The 12,972-nt window shown below is 39.2% G+C and overlaps 1 protein-coding gene across 1 annotated transcript; it reads left to right on the forward strand.

Annotated features, from left to right (window-relative positions):
- Nucleotides 1–10,006: 10,006 nt before the first annotated feature.
- Nucleotides 10,007–10,942, forward strand: LOC138439761 (olfactory receptor 2F1-like). Its single transcript, XM_069588855.1, has one exon. The coding sequence runs from the start codon at nucleotides 10,007–10,009 to the stop codon at nucleotides 10,940–10,942; it is 936 nt and encodes a 311-aa protein (XP_069444956.1).
- Nucleotides 10,943–12,972: the final 2,030 nt, after the last annotated feature.

Here is a 12,972-nt window from a genome sequence, read left to right on the forward strand (position 1 = left end):
TGAATCATGAGCATCACTTGGAGAAAGGAGCTTTGCCTGTGTGTTCTCTTACCCATCTCAGATTATAACTGCATTGCCTTGGCAACCAGGAAGGAGATGACAAAACATGTGCTTGTGATGTTGGGTAGGAGGCTGAGTGACTGGGTTGGGTGTGGGATGTGGGGGTGTTTTTATGGCACAGCAGGATGTTCAGAAACAGTAAGCAGTGGTGGAACAGAACTTTCCACTGTTATCCGCTCAGTATCCATTCATATGACCCTATAATATTTGAAGAAAATATTTATTGTTTTGATAGCAACATGAAAAATTGTTGCAACTATGGAACCATTCTTGGATTTTACCTTGGAATACTGAATTATTCAACCACATTTTAAGGAGGTCATTTCATTTCCACTGGGAACAAAATGAATTTTCATGTTTGAACACTCGAAACATTGTGTGCCATACATAGTCACGTTTATTAATTGTGTGTGCCACTATCTTAAGGAGCATGTTGCTATCAACTCTGATTGAAATGTTTTTTGCACAACCTATTGCATGTGGACGTACAGTCTCTGTCTGAGTAATGGAAATAAATGAGAGGAGAAACATCAAATAAAGTTCTTTTTTTACTGCAATAAAGATATAATTGAGTTGTTTGTGATTGACATTATTTAAGAAAAATATGAGACAGCTACTGCTAAATAGCATATGAATAATTTGGTAAGGAAACAATTGTATATATTGGGTACCTTTCAAAAGGTGAAATTGTAATTTCTGAAAATGCAGCAAACCTTTCTTTGAACTTTTGGAAAAAAATAAGCAAATAAACAAGAAGATAAATGAATACAATGTTAAGACACAGTTAATCGAAGGAAAGTAGTTTCCTTGAATAAACCAGTGAAAGATAATACAACTTTAATATGGATTTTGTGCTGTAAGGATAGGTCAGTCTGCTGTGCAGATGTTATTCTCAAGTCTCCATATTAAAGGTGTTCTTGTTCTCCCCTCCGCACACCTCACACACAAAGGCATAAACCCCTACTTAAATCTTAACCCCCTACTTAAATCCCCTCTGTAAATCTTGTGAGCTGGCATTGCCTGTGAGTGCAGCTTGTCTCTGAGGATAAACCTAAATAAGGTAAAAGGGGGAAGAAATGATTAAACAGGGGATAGGTAAGAGAGGAGAAAAAGAATATGATAATAGTGGGTCTTCTCACTCTCTTCAAGGAGTCTAAAAGAGAGACTTTCCTTTTCTTTTTTGTCTCATTATTAAGTCAATTGATAAGTTTTTGGTTGACTTGCATTTTGGCAGTGGTGATCAGTTGAGGGATTTCCTTTGGCACCTATTCTTCTCTGTGAAACAAGACGGATCACTCATGGCTGAGAGTGTGGAGGAGGGAGGAAGAGACGAAGGTGTGAGATGTGAGAATGGTGAAGGCGAACAGCCCACAGTGGGAGACAGACAAGTGTGCCTCTCTCACTTGTGGACACCACTCTCTGCCTCAAGTATCTTTAAACTTCATCTCAGTATCTTCAATTACAAGGTCACAAAGGTCACATATTCCCTCTGATTTGACCAACTTTATTCTCAGCCCTCTCAAAGTTACATATCATTTTTGGACACTGACTTTGTTGAAGACGATACTATAGGCATTGTGTGGTATCAAAGTTGTGTCTAGATATGGCCACTTGTTGTTGTTCACTGGCTAAATTGTGTCCAACTCTTTGCAATCCCATGGACCGCAGCAGCCAGGCTTCCCTGTCCTTTACAGTCTCCTGAAGTTTGCTCAAATTCATGTCCATTGAGTCGATGATGCTATCTAACTATCTCATCCTCTGTTGTCCCCTTCTTTTGCATTCCCAACATGAGGGTCTTTTCAAATGAGTTGACTCTTCAGGTGGCCAAAGTATTGGAGCTTCAGTTTTAGCATCAGTCCTTCCAATGAATATTCAGAGTTGACTTCCTTTAGGATTGACTGGTTTGATCTCCTTGTAGTCTGAGGGACTTTCTCTTGTCTTCTCTAACACCACAATTCAAAAGCATCAATTCTTCAGTGGTCAGCCTTTGTTATGTCCACCTCTCACATCCATACATGAGTACTGGAAAAACCATAGTGCCGGAGGCCAGTGTGAGGCACTCCGCCCATGGCAAAGGTCATGAGGAAGGAGGCTTGGCATACGCAAAGGCGTGATCAAGCCTCAGGAAACCCCTCTTCCTGAGCATCTACCCCAAAACCAGAGTCTGTTTTATGCTCTCACCTACACCTCTGACTTTACGGGGGGCTCTCCCCCATAACCGTTTCTCTCAGAGAAGGAGTAAACGTGCAGCTCCAAGGCAATAAAAATTCCTGGGCGTGACAAGAGTGTTTCAGCTTACGGACCCCTCTGAAGGTTATCTAGCCCACCTGTATAGGTTCGTCCGGCCACATGTGATTGTTTACAGCCTCCCAACCTGAGAGGCATGAGATGTTTTAGACTTACTAAAGGCAAATTCTTTTGGGGAGTTAGAAATTATTAGTATAGTGGGTTGGTTAGGAATTATATTGGTGAAGGGTTTTTCATTTGTTGTGTCAATAATTGCTGCTAATTCCCTGCTCTGGGTGGGACAAGGATGTCTCAGGTCAAACTTCTCTGCTGACAGACTAGCTTGTGTGACAGGATTATCCATACTCCTGCCACTATGCACATGATTGTTTACTACCTCTTAACCATAAACAGCACAGAGAGTTTTGGAGTATTTTGAGAGTCTTAATTAGCATAGGGCTTTTTCTTCTTGTTGAGTCAATGATTGCCACCAGGCCTCCATATCCTTAGGCACCTGGGAATATATTAATCAATGTATTTGGACTATAGAAAAGGAAATATAGTAGTTTTTAAGGTTAGCAATACTAGACTTTTTGAGTTAATGGATTTTCTCTTTTGTAATAGATCACTGTACTTTGTTATAAATCACTGTGTCCTTGCTATGTAAAAATGTAACTTTATCACTATCTTAAGACTAAATAGATCTTAAGGGGAACATTGGTGAAAGGATTTTCATTTGTTGGGCTGATGTTTGCTGCTAAATCTCCATGTTCCCTGCCCTTATAACGAATATAACTAACATATAGGAGAAATAAGTATTAACCTTTAAGCATATAGGAGAAATAAGTATTAACCTTTAAGATTAATCATGTTAACCTTGGGTTAAATAAATTCCTTTCTTGATTGTAACTCACTACACCCTCACCCTATAGGAATGTAACTTTATTTGGGGGGTGGTGCCTGGTTTAAGAAAAAACACCCTTGGAAAAAATAAGTTTTTGGTTATCAGAAAGAAAGGATCATAAAATCCCTAAGACCTTTTTATGTGAAGCACCTGATTTTGATAAAAGTCAGGACTGCTGACCCCCGCGTGACTCTGTATTCATCCCTATATGTAACAAAAGGTATACAAGCAAACCCCAAAATAAAGAAATCAGATCAGTTTCCAGAAAGACTGATTCCCCCATGTCATTTCTTTCTTGCTCCTTGTTTTTCTGGCTGAATTCCCATCTGGAGCATGGATGCTATTCCACGTAATCCAAGTTATTCAGCCTCTTTTTCTACACTAATCTTCCTACTACACTATCCGTTTCTAATCTCTCTATATATCTGTAATTAAATATGTATTTTTCCAAGGACACCGACGCCGTCCCCACCTTCGAATTCCCTGGATCCACTGGGGCTGGACCCTGGCACCATAGCTTTGGATACATAACACCTTTGTTGGCAAAGTGATGTCTCTGCTTTTTAATACTCTGTCTAGGTTTGTCATAACTTCCCTTCTAAGAAACAAGTATCTTTTAATTTCAAGACTGCGGTCACCATTCACAGTGATTTTGGAGCCCAAGAAAATAAAATCTGTTACTGTTTCATCTATTTGCCAACAAGTGATGGGACTGGATGCCATAATATTAGTCGTTCGAATGTTGAATTTCAAGCCAACTTTTTCACTTTCCTCTTTCACCCTCATCTAAAGACTTTTTAGTTCCTCTTCACTTTCTGCCATCAGAGTGGTATCATCTGCATATCTGAGGTTGTTTATATTTCTCCCAGAAATCAGGATTCCAGATTCTGATCCATTCAGCTGGGCATTTCACTTGATGTACTCTGTATAGAAGTTAAATAAGAGGGTGACAATAGATAGCCTTGCCATACTCCTTTCCCAGTTTGGAACCAGTCCCTTGTTGCATGTCTGTTCTAATTGTCACTTCTTGACCTGCATACAGCTTCTCAGGAGACAGGTAAGGTGGTCTAGTAGTTCCGTCTCTTTAGTAATTTTCCACAGTTTGTTATGATCCACACAGTGAAGGGCTTTAGCATAGTCAAAGATTGAGTCAATGAGATATGGCCACTACCTCAGGAAATGTAGTCTTCTAGGGCAGGGGTTGGAAAACTGTTTCTGTATTAGGCCAGATAGAAAATTTTCAAGGTTTTCTGGGTCATACATTCTACATTACAGCTAATTCAGCTCTCCCATAATAGCACTAAATAGCCATAGATAATGTATAAATAAAGAATAAATGTTGCTGGTACCAATAAATCTAAATATAGGGACACTGAAATTTGAATTTTATATAATTTTTACATCATAAAATCTTCTTTTTTTAAACCATTTAAAAATATAAAAAAATTCTTTTCCCATGGACCATACAAAAACAGTGGCAGGCCAAGTTTGACCTATGGGCAATAGTTTGTCACAATATTATAAGGGAAATGGAACAAAATTGCAAAATTGCAACACGAGGTATATGCATAAAGAGCACTGATATAAAAAGGAAAAAGGGATTCTTTCAGCATGTAGACTGAGGTCATGATGGTGAAGAGAAAATGAAGTAGTTCTCACCTCAGCTTGCATTTCAGAAAGCATCTCATTTCTCATCATCATTTAGGTTCATTTGCCCAAGATCTAAGGACTCCAAACTAATGGGTGAATGCAGGACACAAATCACATATTAGCACCATTCTTAGATATCTGCTGAATATGAATTGAATGATTTATATTACTTCTTAGCCCTAGAAACATTTAACCACAGTGATAGGACTTCTGGGGACACAAGCTTCTACTTTCACTCTGTACTATCTGTTATTGTGATATCTGGGACCATCAAGCTCTCCCCTATTCTTCCCACTAAAATTCAGGCTTTTGAGGCCTAATCCTACTGTATAAAATATAGATCCTATAAAATATACACGACCAAGTGGTGTCTTGCCAGAGTGATGCAGTTTGGTTGTCCTTCTAGCATCAAATTTGAGTTAAGCTGCTGCTGCTGCTGCTGCTGCTAAGTCGCTACAGTGGTGTCCGACTGTGCGACCCCATGGACGGCAGCCCACCAGGCTCCCCCATCCCTGGGATTCTCCAGGCAAGAATACTGGAGTGGGTTGCCATTTCCTTTAGCGAAGTCTGATCCTCGGTACCATGAGATTTTTTTCCCCTTTCATGGAAATTATCGCTGTATGCATGCTATTGCCTGACTTCTCTGAGTCTTCTACATAGTCCTCATCAAAGTATAGCAGGACAACAAAACAAGAAGTGTGATCCTGGACAAGTTATAAAATCTCTCTAAGAATCAGCTCTCTTTTTCATAAGTTGCAAAGAATAATAAGCTCCTTGTGAGAAATTTGAGAGGATTCAATGAAATATTATATGTAAAGTAAATATTATATGCTTAGTAAAATGACTAAGGATAAAGAATGATTAGAGAAAAGAAATTTCATATAGATTTGGTGGGCATATAATTGGAACATCTATTTTCACAAAACTGACAATATTAGCTAAAGCTGGACACACACATAATCTGTGATATAGCAATTCTGCTACTGGGAAACAGAAATGAGGACATTTGTGGGACAAAAGATGAGTGTGTTTGTATGTGAATGTTCATAGGAGTGTTCTTATTAATAGCAGCAAAGCAGAAACAAACTAAATGTCTATCAATGGGATGGATATCAGATTTGAGATGCTTTCAGTGGGTAGTAACTTTTTGAAGTATTTTCAGAATAAAGGCAGACTTCTAGATACAAAAATGCATAATTTGACAATGCCCAGTTAAAAGGAACCACCCCCCCCCCAATAGTAAGGCAAAATGGGGAAAGGTCCCATGAAATAGCTGCATCAGTTCTGAAGATAGTATATGATTATAGCCCATGTATAATTTAGAACCTTGTTACAGGAGATATTGCTCAAAGATATCTGAGCAATCCATGAATAATGGGACACTTTGGTTCAAATAGTCTCAATCATGATTACATGGACAGAAAGTCATGGTCAAATTTTAACTTCCTTAAAGTGAAACTTCACCAAAGACAGGAGAATGTCTCCGGGGGAACCAGGGCTTCAGATTCTCCTCTCTCTTCTGGCTCATTAAAAAATTATTCTCACTTGTAAATTCTTTAAAACAGGTAAGAATTTAAGGTGAGAGAATTACCTATAGAGAAAGAGCAAAAACAACAGAAACCTAACAAGCACAGGATAATTGGCCTGCGGAGATTTGTCTCTGAGGGAAAAGAAGATCCCACATCTTGCCCAGCTCAACTCTTCCTGGGGCAATGCTGGCCTGTTGTCCTGGAGGTAGGGCAGTCGTGATCAGAGGCTCTCCATTGGGTTCTTGGGATTATGGTCAAGAAGCAATGATTTCCTTAACACACAGCTTCTTTCTAGGCTCATGTGACAGTTGGGTTGAGTTTGGTCAGTATAGAGATAAAGGTCACATTTGAATAATTTGTTATAAGAAAATACATTTGAATAGCCAAACTGGCGAGGAATTTCTCTTGAAGACCTCTGAGAAATGAAGAACCTAGCATAGGGCTTTCACTGCATCCATGGAATCATTGAACATAAGTCACTATAGGCTGTTTTCCCTGTGTCACATTGCACCCCCAGCACCTGTACACTGCTGGAAATCTGGACCAGAGGACAGGTTTGTGTTAACCAGCCCATTCTTAAACAATGATGGTCAGAAGGTGGTGACTTCAGCTGGATAACTGGCTTTAAACTTTCTGTCGCTCCAAGCAGTGTAGGTATGCATTAGGAAGTAGGAATCAGGTGGGGATAGCAACTTAGCCAGTTAACATTTGGGAGAAATCTCAAGCTTTCCTGCCAGCTTCTTTTTTGAAAAGAACATTTCTTTAGGGAGATTGAATCGCAGTTCTAGGAAGGAAAGGTGGTTCAGGAATGCTGTTTGTTTTATTGTTATTGTCACTTATAACACCGCCAAAAATAACACTTTTATTTTTGAAAGTCTGTTTTTAACTTTTATTTATGTATCATATTTTCAAAAGTTTTAATCATTTTACTTGTTTTGCTGTTGAATCTTTATTTTTGATTAAAAATTATTCTTTTTACTACTGATGTCATATCTAATTCTATCACTCTTCCTACTTCCCTCACTCCAATGAATTGGGACAGATTTGAATGTATGCTGTGTTTAGATGGATGAAGAAGCTACAGCTAGACTCGCAAATTCACGGGTTCCACATCTGTGGATTCACTAACCATGGATTGAAAATATTAAAAATAATTCTAGAAAGTTATCAAAAGCAAAACTTCAATTTGCTGCATACTGGCAACTATTTACATCACATTTACTTTGTATTAGATATTATAAGTAATCTAGAGATGATTTAAAGTATACAGGAGCATGTGTGTGGGTTATATGCAATAACAGACCACTTTATATAAGGGAGCTGAACATTCATGGATTTTGGTGTTCACTGGAGTCCTGGAACCAATCCCATGGATACCGAGGGGCAAGAGTTGGTAATGATGATTGAACTGGGAAATGCAAGTTCATTGACAAAGCAGCTCATTCACCCCAGGGCATGGCACTTTAAAAACATGAAGATGATACAGAAACATGACATGCTAACAATGAGTGTTTCTATTTGTATCAATAACTTGCTGAGCCTTGAAGGGGAATTACTGACCCAAGAACAGGGATTACTATATTTTCTTTGTCAAGCCCTTAACTATTATTTGTTTTTAAGAGGTGAAAGCCTCAAAACCACAAGAGATTTATCATCAGATTTTTCAACAAAGTCTCCTTATTTGGTTCCTGAGAATACCTTAATCATCAGCTACCTCCTGGATTGTTTTGTTTTTCTTTTAGCCCTCTCCCAGAGAACTTGTGTTACATGAATTGTTTTGTGTGTTATAGCAGGATTAAAGACTACCTCATATACCTTTCTAGAAATACCATCTATTAAAATGTTATATGTACATGGTCACATTCCACTGACAGGTCTCAGATTTTCCCCTTTGAAGTCATTACCTCTCTCTGGTACCTGAGGTCTTCACCAGTGATAATTTCATATTCCAACTTTTCCCTTTTTACGGGGATTAAAAGGTAGGTTTCCTCTTTCTTTGATAGAAGTATTACAAAGTGACTTGCTAATTGGAAGCTCTAGAGTAAATTCTAAAGAATTAAAAAACATTTTGTACTTTTATTGCCTCCTCTTATAACTTACATAAATTATCTCTTGAAGTGGGAATGGTTTATCAAGCTTAATTCACTCATAGATAATAGAAAGATTATCAAATGCAAATTTCCATAGACCCTTCTCTGCTGGATGGCACCTTTAACTTCTTATTTATCTGCGGTTATCTGCCCTGACTGTCATGAATACCCTCAAAACAAAGTATGATTTTCATCATATATGCAATGACCCTCTCTGATCACAGGCAGCAAGCAGGTAACATTTTCTTGGGATAGCTGTGCTTACACTTCACTTTCTGTACCCAAAGGAGAGAATAATTTGAGGGGCAGAGCATGTGGAAAATCTAGAGTGGGCCTTGTTCGGTCTGTGAGGTTCCTGGAAATCACTTGTGATTTGAATAAGGCCCAAGTAAGATTACTAAGCGTTCCAGAGATAGTACTCAAGCTCTTGTGCTTTCTGAAGTACTAATACATCAGCAGGGTTAGAAAGTTTGAGGATGGTATTGAGCAGAGTAGGCTATTACTTTTTGGCCATGTTAGGCACAGTAGAGGGAGCATAGCATTAGGATGAGAACAGACAGAATTTTCTAAGGCACAGGGGACAGTCACGTATTTCAGATGGAGATAAAGGTAGAGAGGGTTAAAGGAAAGAGGTAATCATCAGCCATTTCACTGAGTTAACTTCAATTTTTCCATTACATTTTGTAGTCTCCAAACCACAACAATCCCTATCCAGAATATATAGAAATAGAATTGGAACGAATGTGCAACCAGTTTCCCCTTATCGTTTAGTTAATAGGCTAGCACGTGTGTAACTATCTGAGCTTTTATCACTAAGGAAGATGGTTAATGCATCTTTGTTTCTTGACAGTCATCCTCTGTTGTTGACCCCATGCACTGCGGTTCTTTCAAGGGAGGAGAAATACAATATAGACGATTCTTCCCCCTTAGTCTCTCAACCAGATAAAAGACAAATAGGTGAAGGTTTCTCAAAACTGAGTCTGATTACTCAGGTCTTCGTTTTTCATCTCACTGAATTGGAGATGTAATTTTTGACAATTTTTAGCTCCTAAAAACTATTTTATATTTGCTACCTTCTAACTTATAACCCCAAATTTGTGATTTTAAAAGGGTGGAAATTTAATATCTCATTTTCACAAAGAATCTAGAAATAAGAAAAGTGATGAAAACCATTCAATATGGATTTTGAAATCTTAAGAAGGGAAAAACTGGTATTTAACAAAGAAGTAAATAAACTCCATAGTTAGGAGTTGGCTTTAAAGAAAAAAATTCACATTTTACAGTTAACATTTTTAATTCAATTATCTAAGCATTTTAATGAAAATCTTCCCACTTAAGGAATGAGAAGAGTTTTCTATTCTCCTTGGATCTGAGCCATATCGGGCATTCTACGGTGGTCCCAAACCCAGAAGGAGACACATGATCTGAAAACGCACACCACTCAATATTGGACGGCTGTTTTGTCTAAATGACCTCATAAGATCCTCTGGCACCTTAAATATCTAGTCTTTTTCGAGTTATAGCTTGGGTTTGGTCTTCAGAGGCCCATGGGCAGGGAAAACCAGACATGGATGAGTGAGTTCATTCTTCTGGGGCTGTCCAGCCTCTGGGAGACGCAGGTCTCCCTCTTTGTCCTTTTCCTGGCCATGTATCTGGTGACCGTGCTGGGGAACTTCCTGATAATACTCCTTATCAGACTGGACAGCCGGCTAAACACACCCATGTACTTCTTCCTCAGTGTCCTGTCGTTTGTGGACATCTGTTATACCAACAGCACGGTCCCCCAGATGCTCGTTCACTTCCTGTCAGCCCGGAAGTCCATTCCATTCTACAGCTGTGTGCTCCAGCTGCTTATCTCCTTGGCAATGGGCAGCACAGAGTTCTTCCTGCTGGGGGCCATGGCCTATGACCGCTACGTGGCAGTGTGCCGCCCCCTGCACTACACGGTCATCATGCACGGAGAGCTGTGCCTGGGGCTGGCTGCAGGCTGCTTGGTGACTGGTTTCATGAATTCGCTGATGCAGACGATCATCACCTTTCGGCTATCTTTTTGCCGTAAGGTTGTTAATCACTTTGCCTGTGAGATGTTGGCTATGCTGAGGCTGACCTGTGTGGACAACTCCTTCAACAAGGTCATGGTGGCCGTCTCAGGATTTCTGGTCATCATGCTTCCCTGTTTTCTTGTTTTATTCTCCTACGGTCAGATAGTCGCTACCATTCTGCGTATTCGCTCTGCCCAGGGACGCCGCAAAGCATTTGGGACGTGCGCCTCTCACCTCACTGTGGTTGCCATGTGCTTTGGCACAGCCTTCTTCACATACTTGAGACCCACGGCTGGCTCCTCCGCAGAACAGGAGAAGAGGGTTGCTCTATTCTATGCTGTGGTGACCCCAATGCTGAATCCCTTAATCTATAGCTTGAGAAACAAGGAAGTGATGAGCGCCGTTAGAAGAGTGTTGAGGAAATTTAGTGAAAAAAGATAACAATTCAAAGAATTTCTCCTAGAACAAATAATTTCAAGATTTGTATGGAAATACAAAAAACCTCGAATAGCCAAAGCAATCTTGAGAAAGAAGAATGGAGCCTGCCTGACTTCAGGCTCTACTACAAAGCCACAGTCATCAAGACAGTATGGTACTGGCACAAAGACAGAAATATAGATCAATGGAACAAAATAGAAAGCCCAGAGATAAATCCACACACATATGGACACCTTATCTTTGACAAAGGAGGCGAGAATATACAATGGATTAAAGACAATCTCTTTAACAAGTGGTGCTGGGAAAACTAGTCAACCACTTGTAGAAGAATGAAACTAGCCATCCGTATGTCTTCTTTGGAGAAATGTCTATTTAGTTCTTTGGCCCATTTTTTGATTGGGTCGTTTATTTTTCTGGAGTTGAGCTGCAGAAGTTGCTTGTATATTTTTGAGATTAGTTGTTTGTCAGTTGCTTCATTAGCTATTATTTTCTCCCATTCAGAAGGCTGTCTTTTCACCTTGCTTATATTTTCCTTTGTTGTGCAGAAGCTTTTAATTTTAATTAGATCCCATTTGTTTATTTTTGCTTTTATTTCCAGCATTCTGGGAGGTGGATCATAGAGGATCCTGCTGTGATTTATGTCTGAGAGTGTTTTGCCTATGTTCTCCTCTAGGAGTTTTATAGTTTCTGATCTTACATTTAGATCTTTAATCCATTTTGAGTTTATTTTTGTGTGCGGTGTTAGAAAGTGATCTAGTTTCATTCTTTTACAAGTGGTTGACCAGTTTTCCCAGCACCACTTGTTAAAGAGATTGTCTTTACTCCATTGTATATTCTTGCCTCCTTTGTCAAAGATAAGGTGTCCATATGTGTGTGGATTTATCTCTGGGCTTTCTATTTTGTTCCATTGATCTATATGTCTGTCTTTGTGCCAGTACCATACTGTCTTGATGACTGTGGCTTTGTAGTAGAGCCTGAAGTCAGGCAAGTTGATTCCTCCAGTTCCATTCTTCTTTCTCAAGATTGCTTTGGCTATTCGAGGTTTTTTGTATTTCCATACAAATCTTGAAATTATTTGTTCTAGTTCTGTGAAAAATGTGGCTGGTAGCTTGATAGGGATTGCATTGAATTTGTAAATTGCTTTGGGTAGTATACTCATTTTCACTATATTGATTCTTCCAATCCATGAACATGGTATATTTCTCCATCTATTAGTGTCCTCTTTGATTTCTTTCATCAGTGTTTTATAGTTTTCTATATATAGGTCTTTAGTTTCTTTAGGTAGATATATTCCTAAGTATTTTATTCTTTTTGTTGCAATGGTGAATGGAATTGTTTCCTTAATTTCTTTTTCTACTTTCTCATTATTAGTGTATAGGAATGCATGCTCAACATCACTCATTATTAGAGAAATGCAAATCAAAACCACAATGAGGTACCACTTCACACCAGTCAGAATGGCTGCGATCCAAAAATCTGCAAGCAATAAATGCTGGAGAGGGTGTGGAGAAAAGGGAACCCTCCTACACTGTTGGTGGGAATGCAAACTAGTACAGCCACTATGGAGAACAGTGTGGAGATTCCTTAAAAAATTGCAAATAGAACTACCTTATGACCCAGCAATCCCACTTCTGGGCATACACACCGAGGAAACCAGAATTGAAAGAGACACATGTACCCCAATGTTCATCGCAGCACTGTTTATAATAGCCAGGACATGGAAACAACCTAGATGTCCATCAGCAGATGAATGGATAAGAAAGCTGTGGTACATATACACAATGGAGTATTACTCAGCTGTAAAAAAGAATTCATTTGAATCAGTTCTGATGAGATGGATGAACCTGGAGCCGATTATACAGAGTGAAGTAAGCCAGAAAGAAAAACACCAATACAGTATACTAACACATATATATGGAATTTAGGAAGATGGCAATGACGACCCTGTATGCAAGACAGGGAAAGAGACACAGATGTGTATAACGGACTTTTGGACTCAGAGGGAGAGGGAGAGGGTGGGATGATTTGGGAGA

The sequence above is a fragment of the Ovis canadensis genome, chromosome 4, assembly GCF_042477335.2.
Source record: "Ovis canadensis isolate MfBH-ARS-UI-01 breed Bighorn chromosome 4, ARS-UI_OviCan_v2, whole genome shotgun sequence".
NCBI lineage: Eukaryota > Metazoa > Chordata > Mammalia > Artiodactyla > Bovidae > Ovis > Ovis canadensis.

Excerpts from the sequence above, each read along its gene's own strand:
- LOC138439761 (XM_069588855.1), top strand. The coding sequence starts at position 10,007 with ATGGGCAGGGAAAACCAGACATGGATGAGTGAGTTCATTCTTCTGGGG.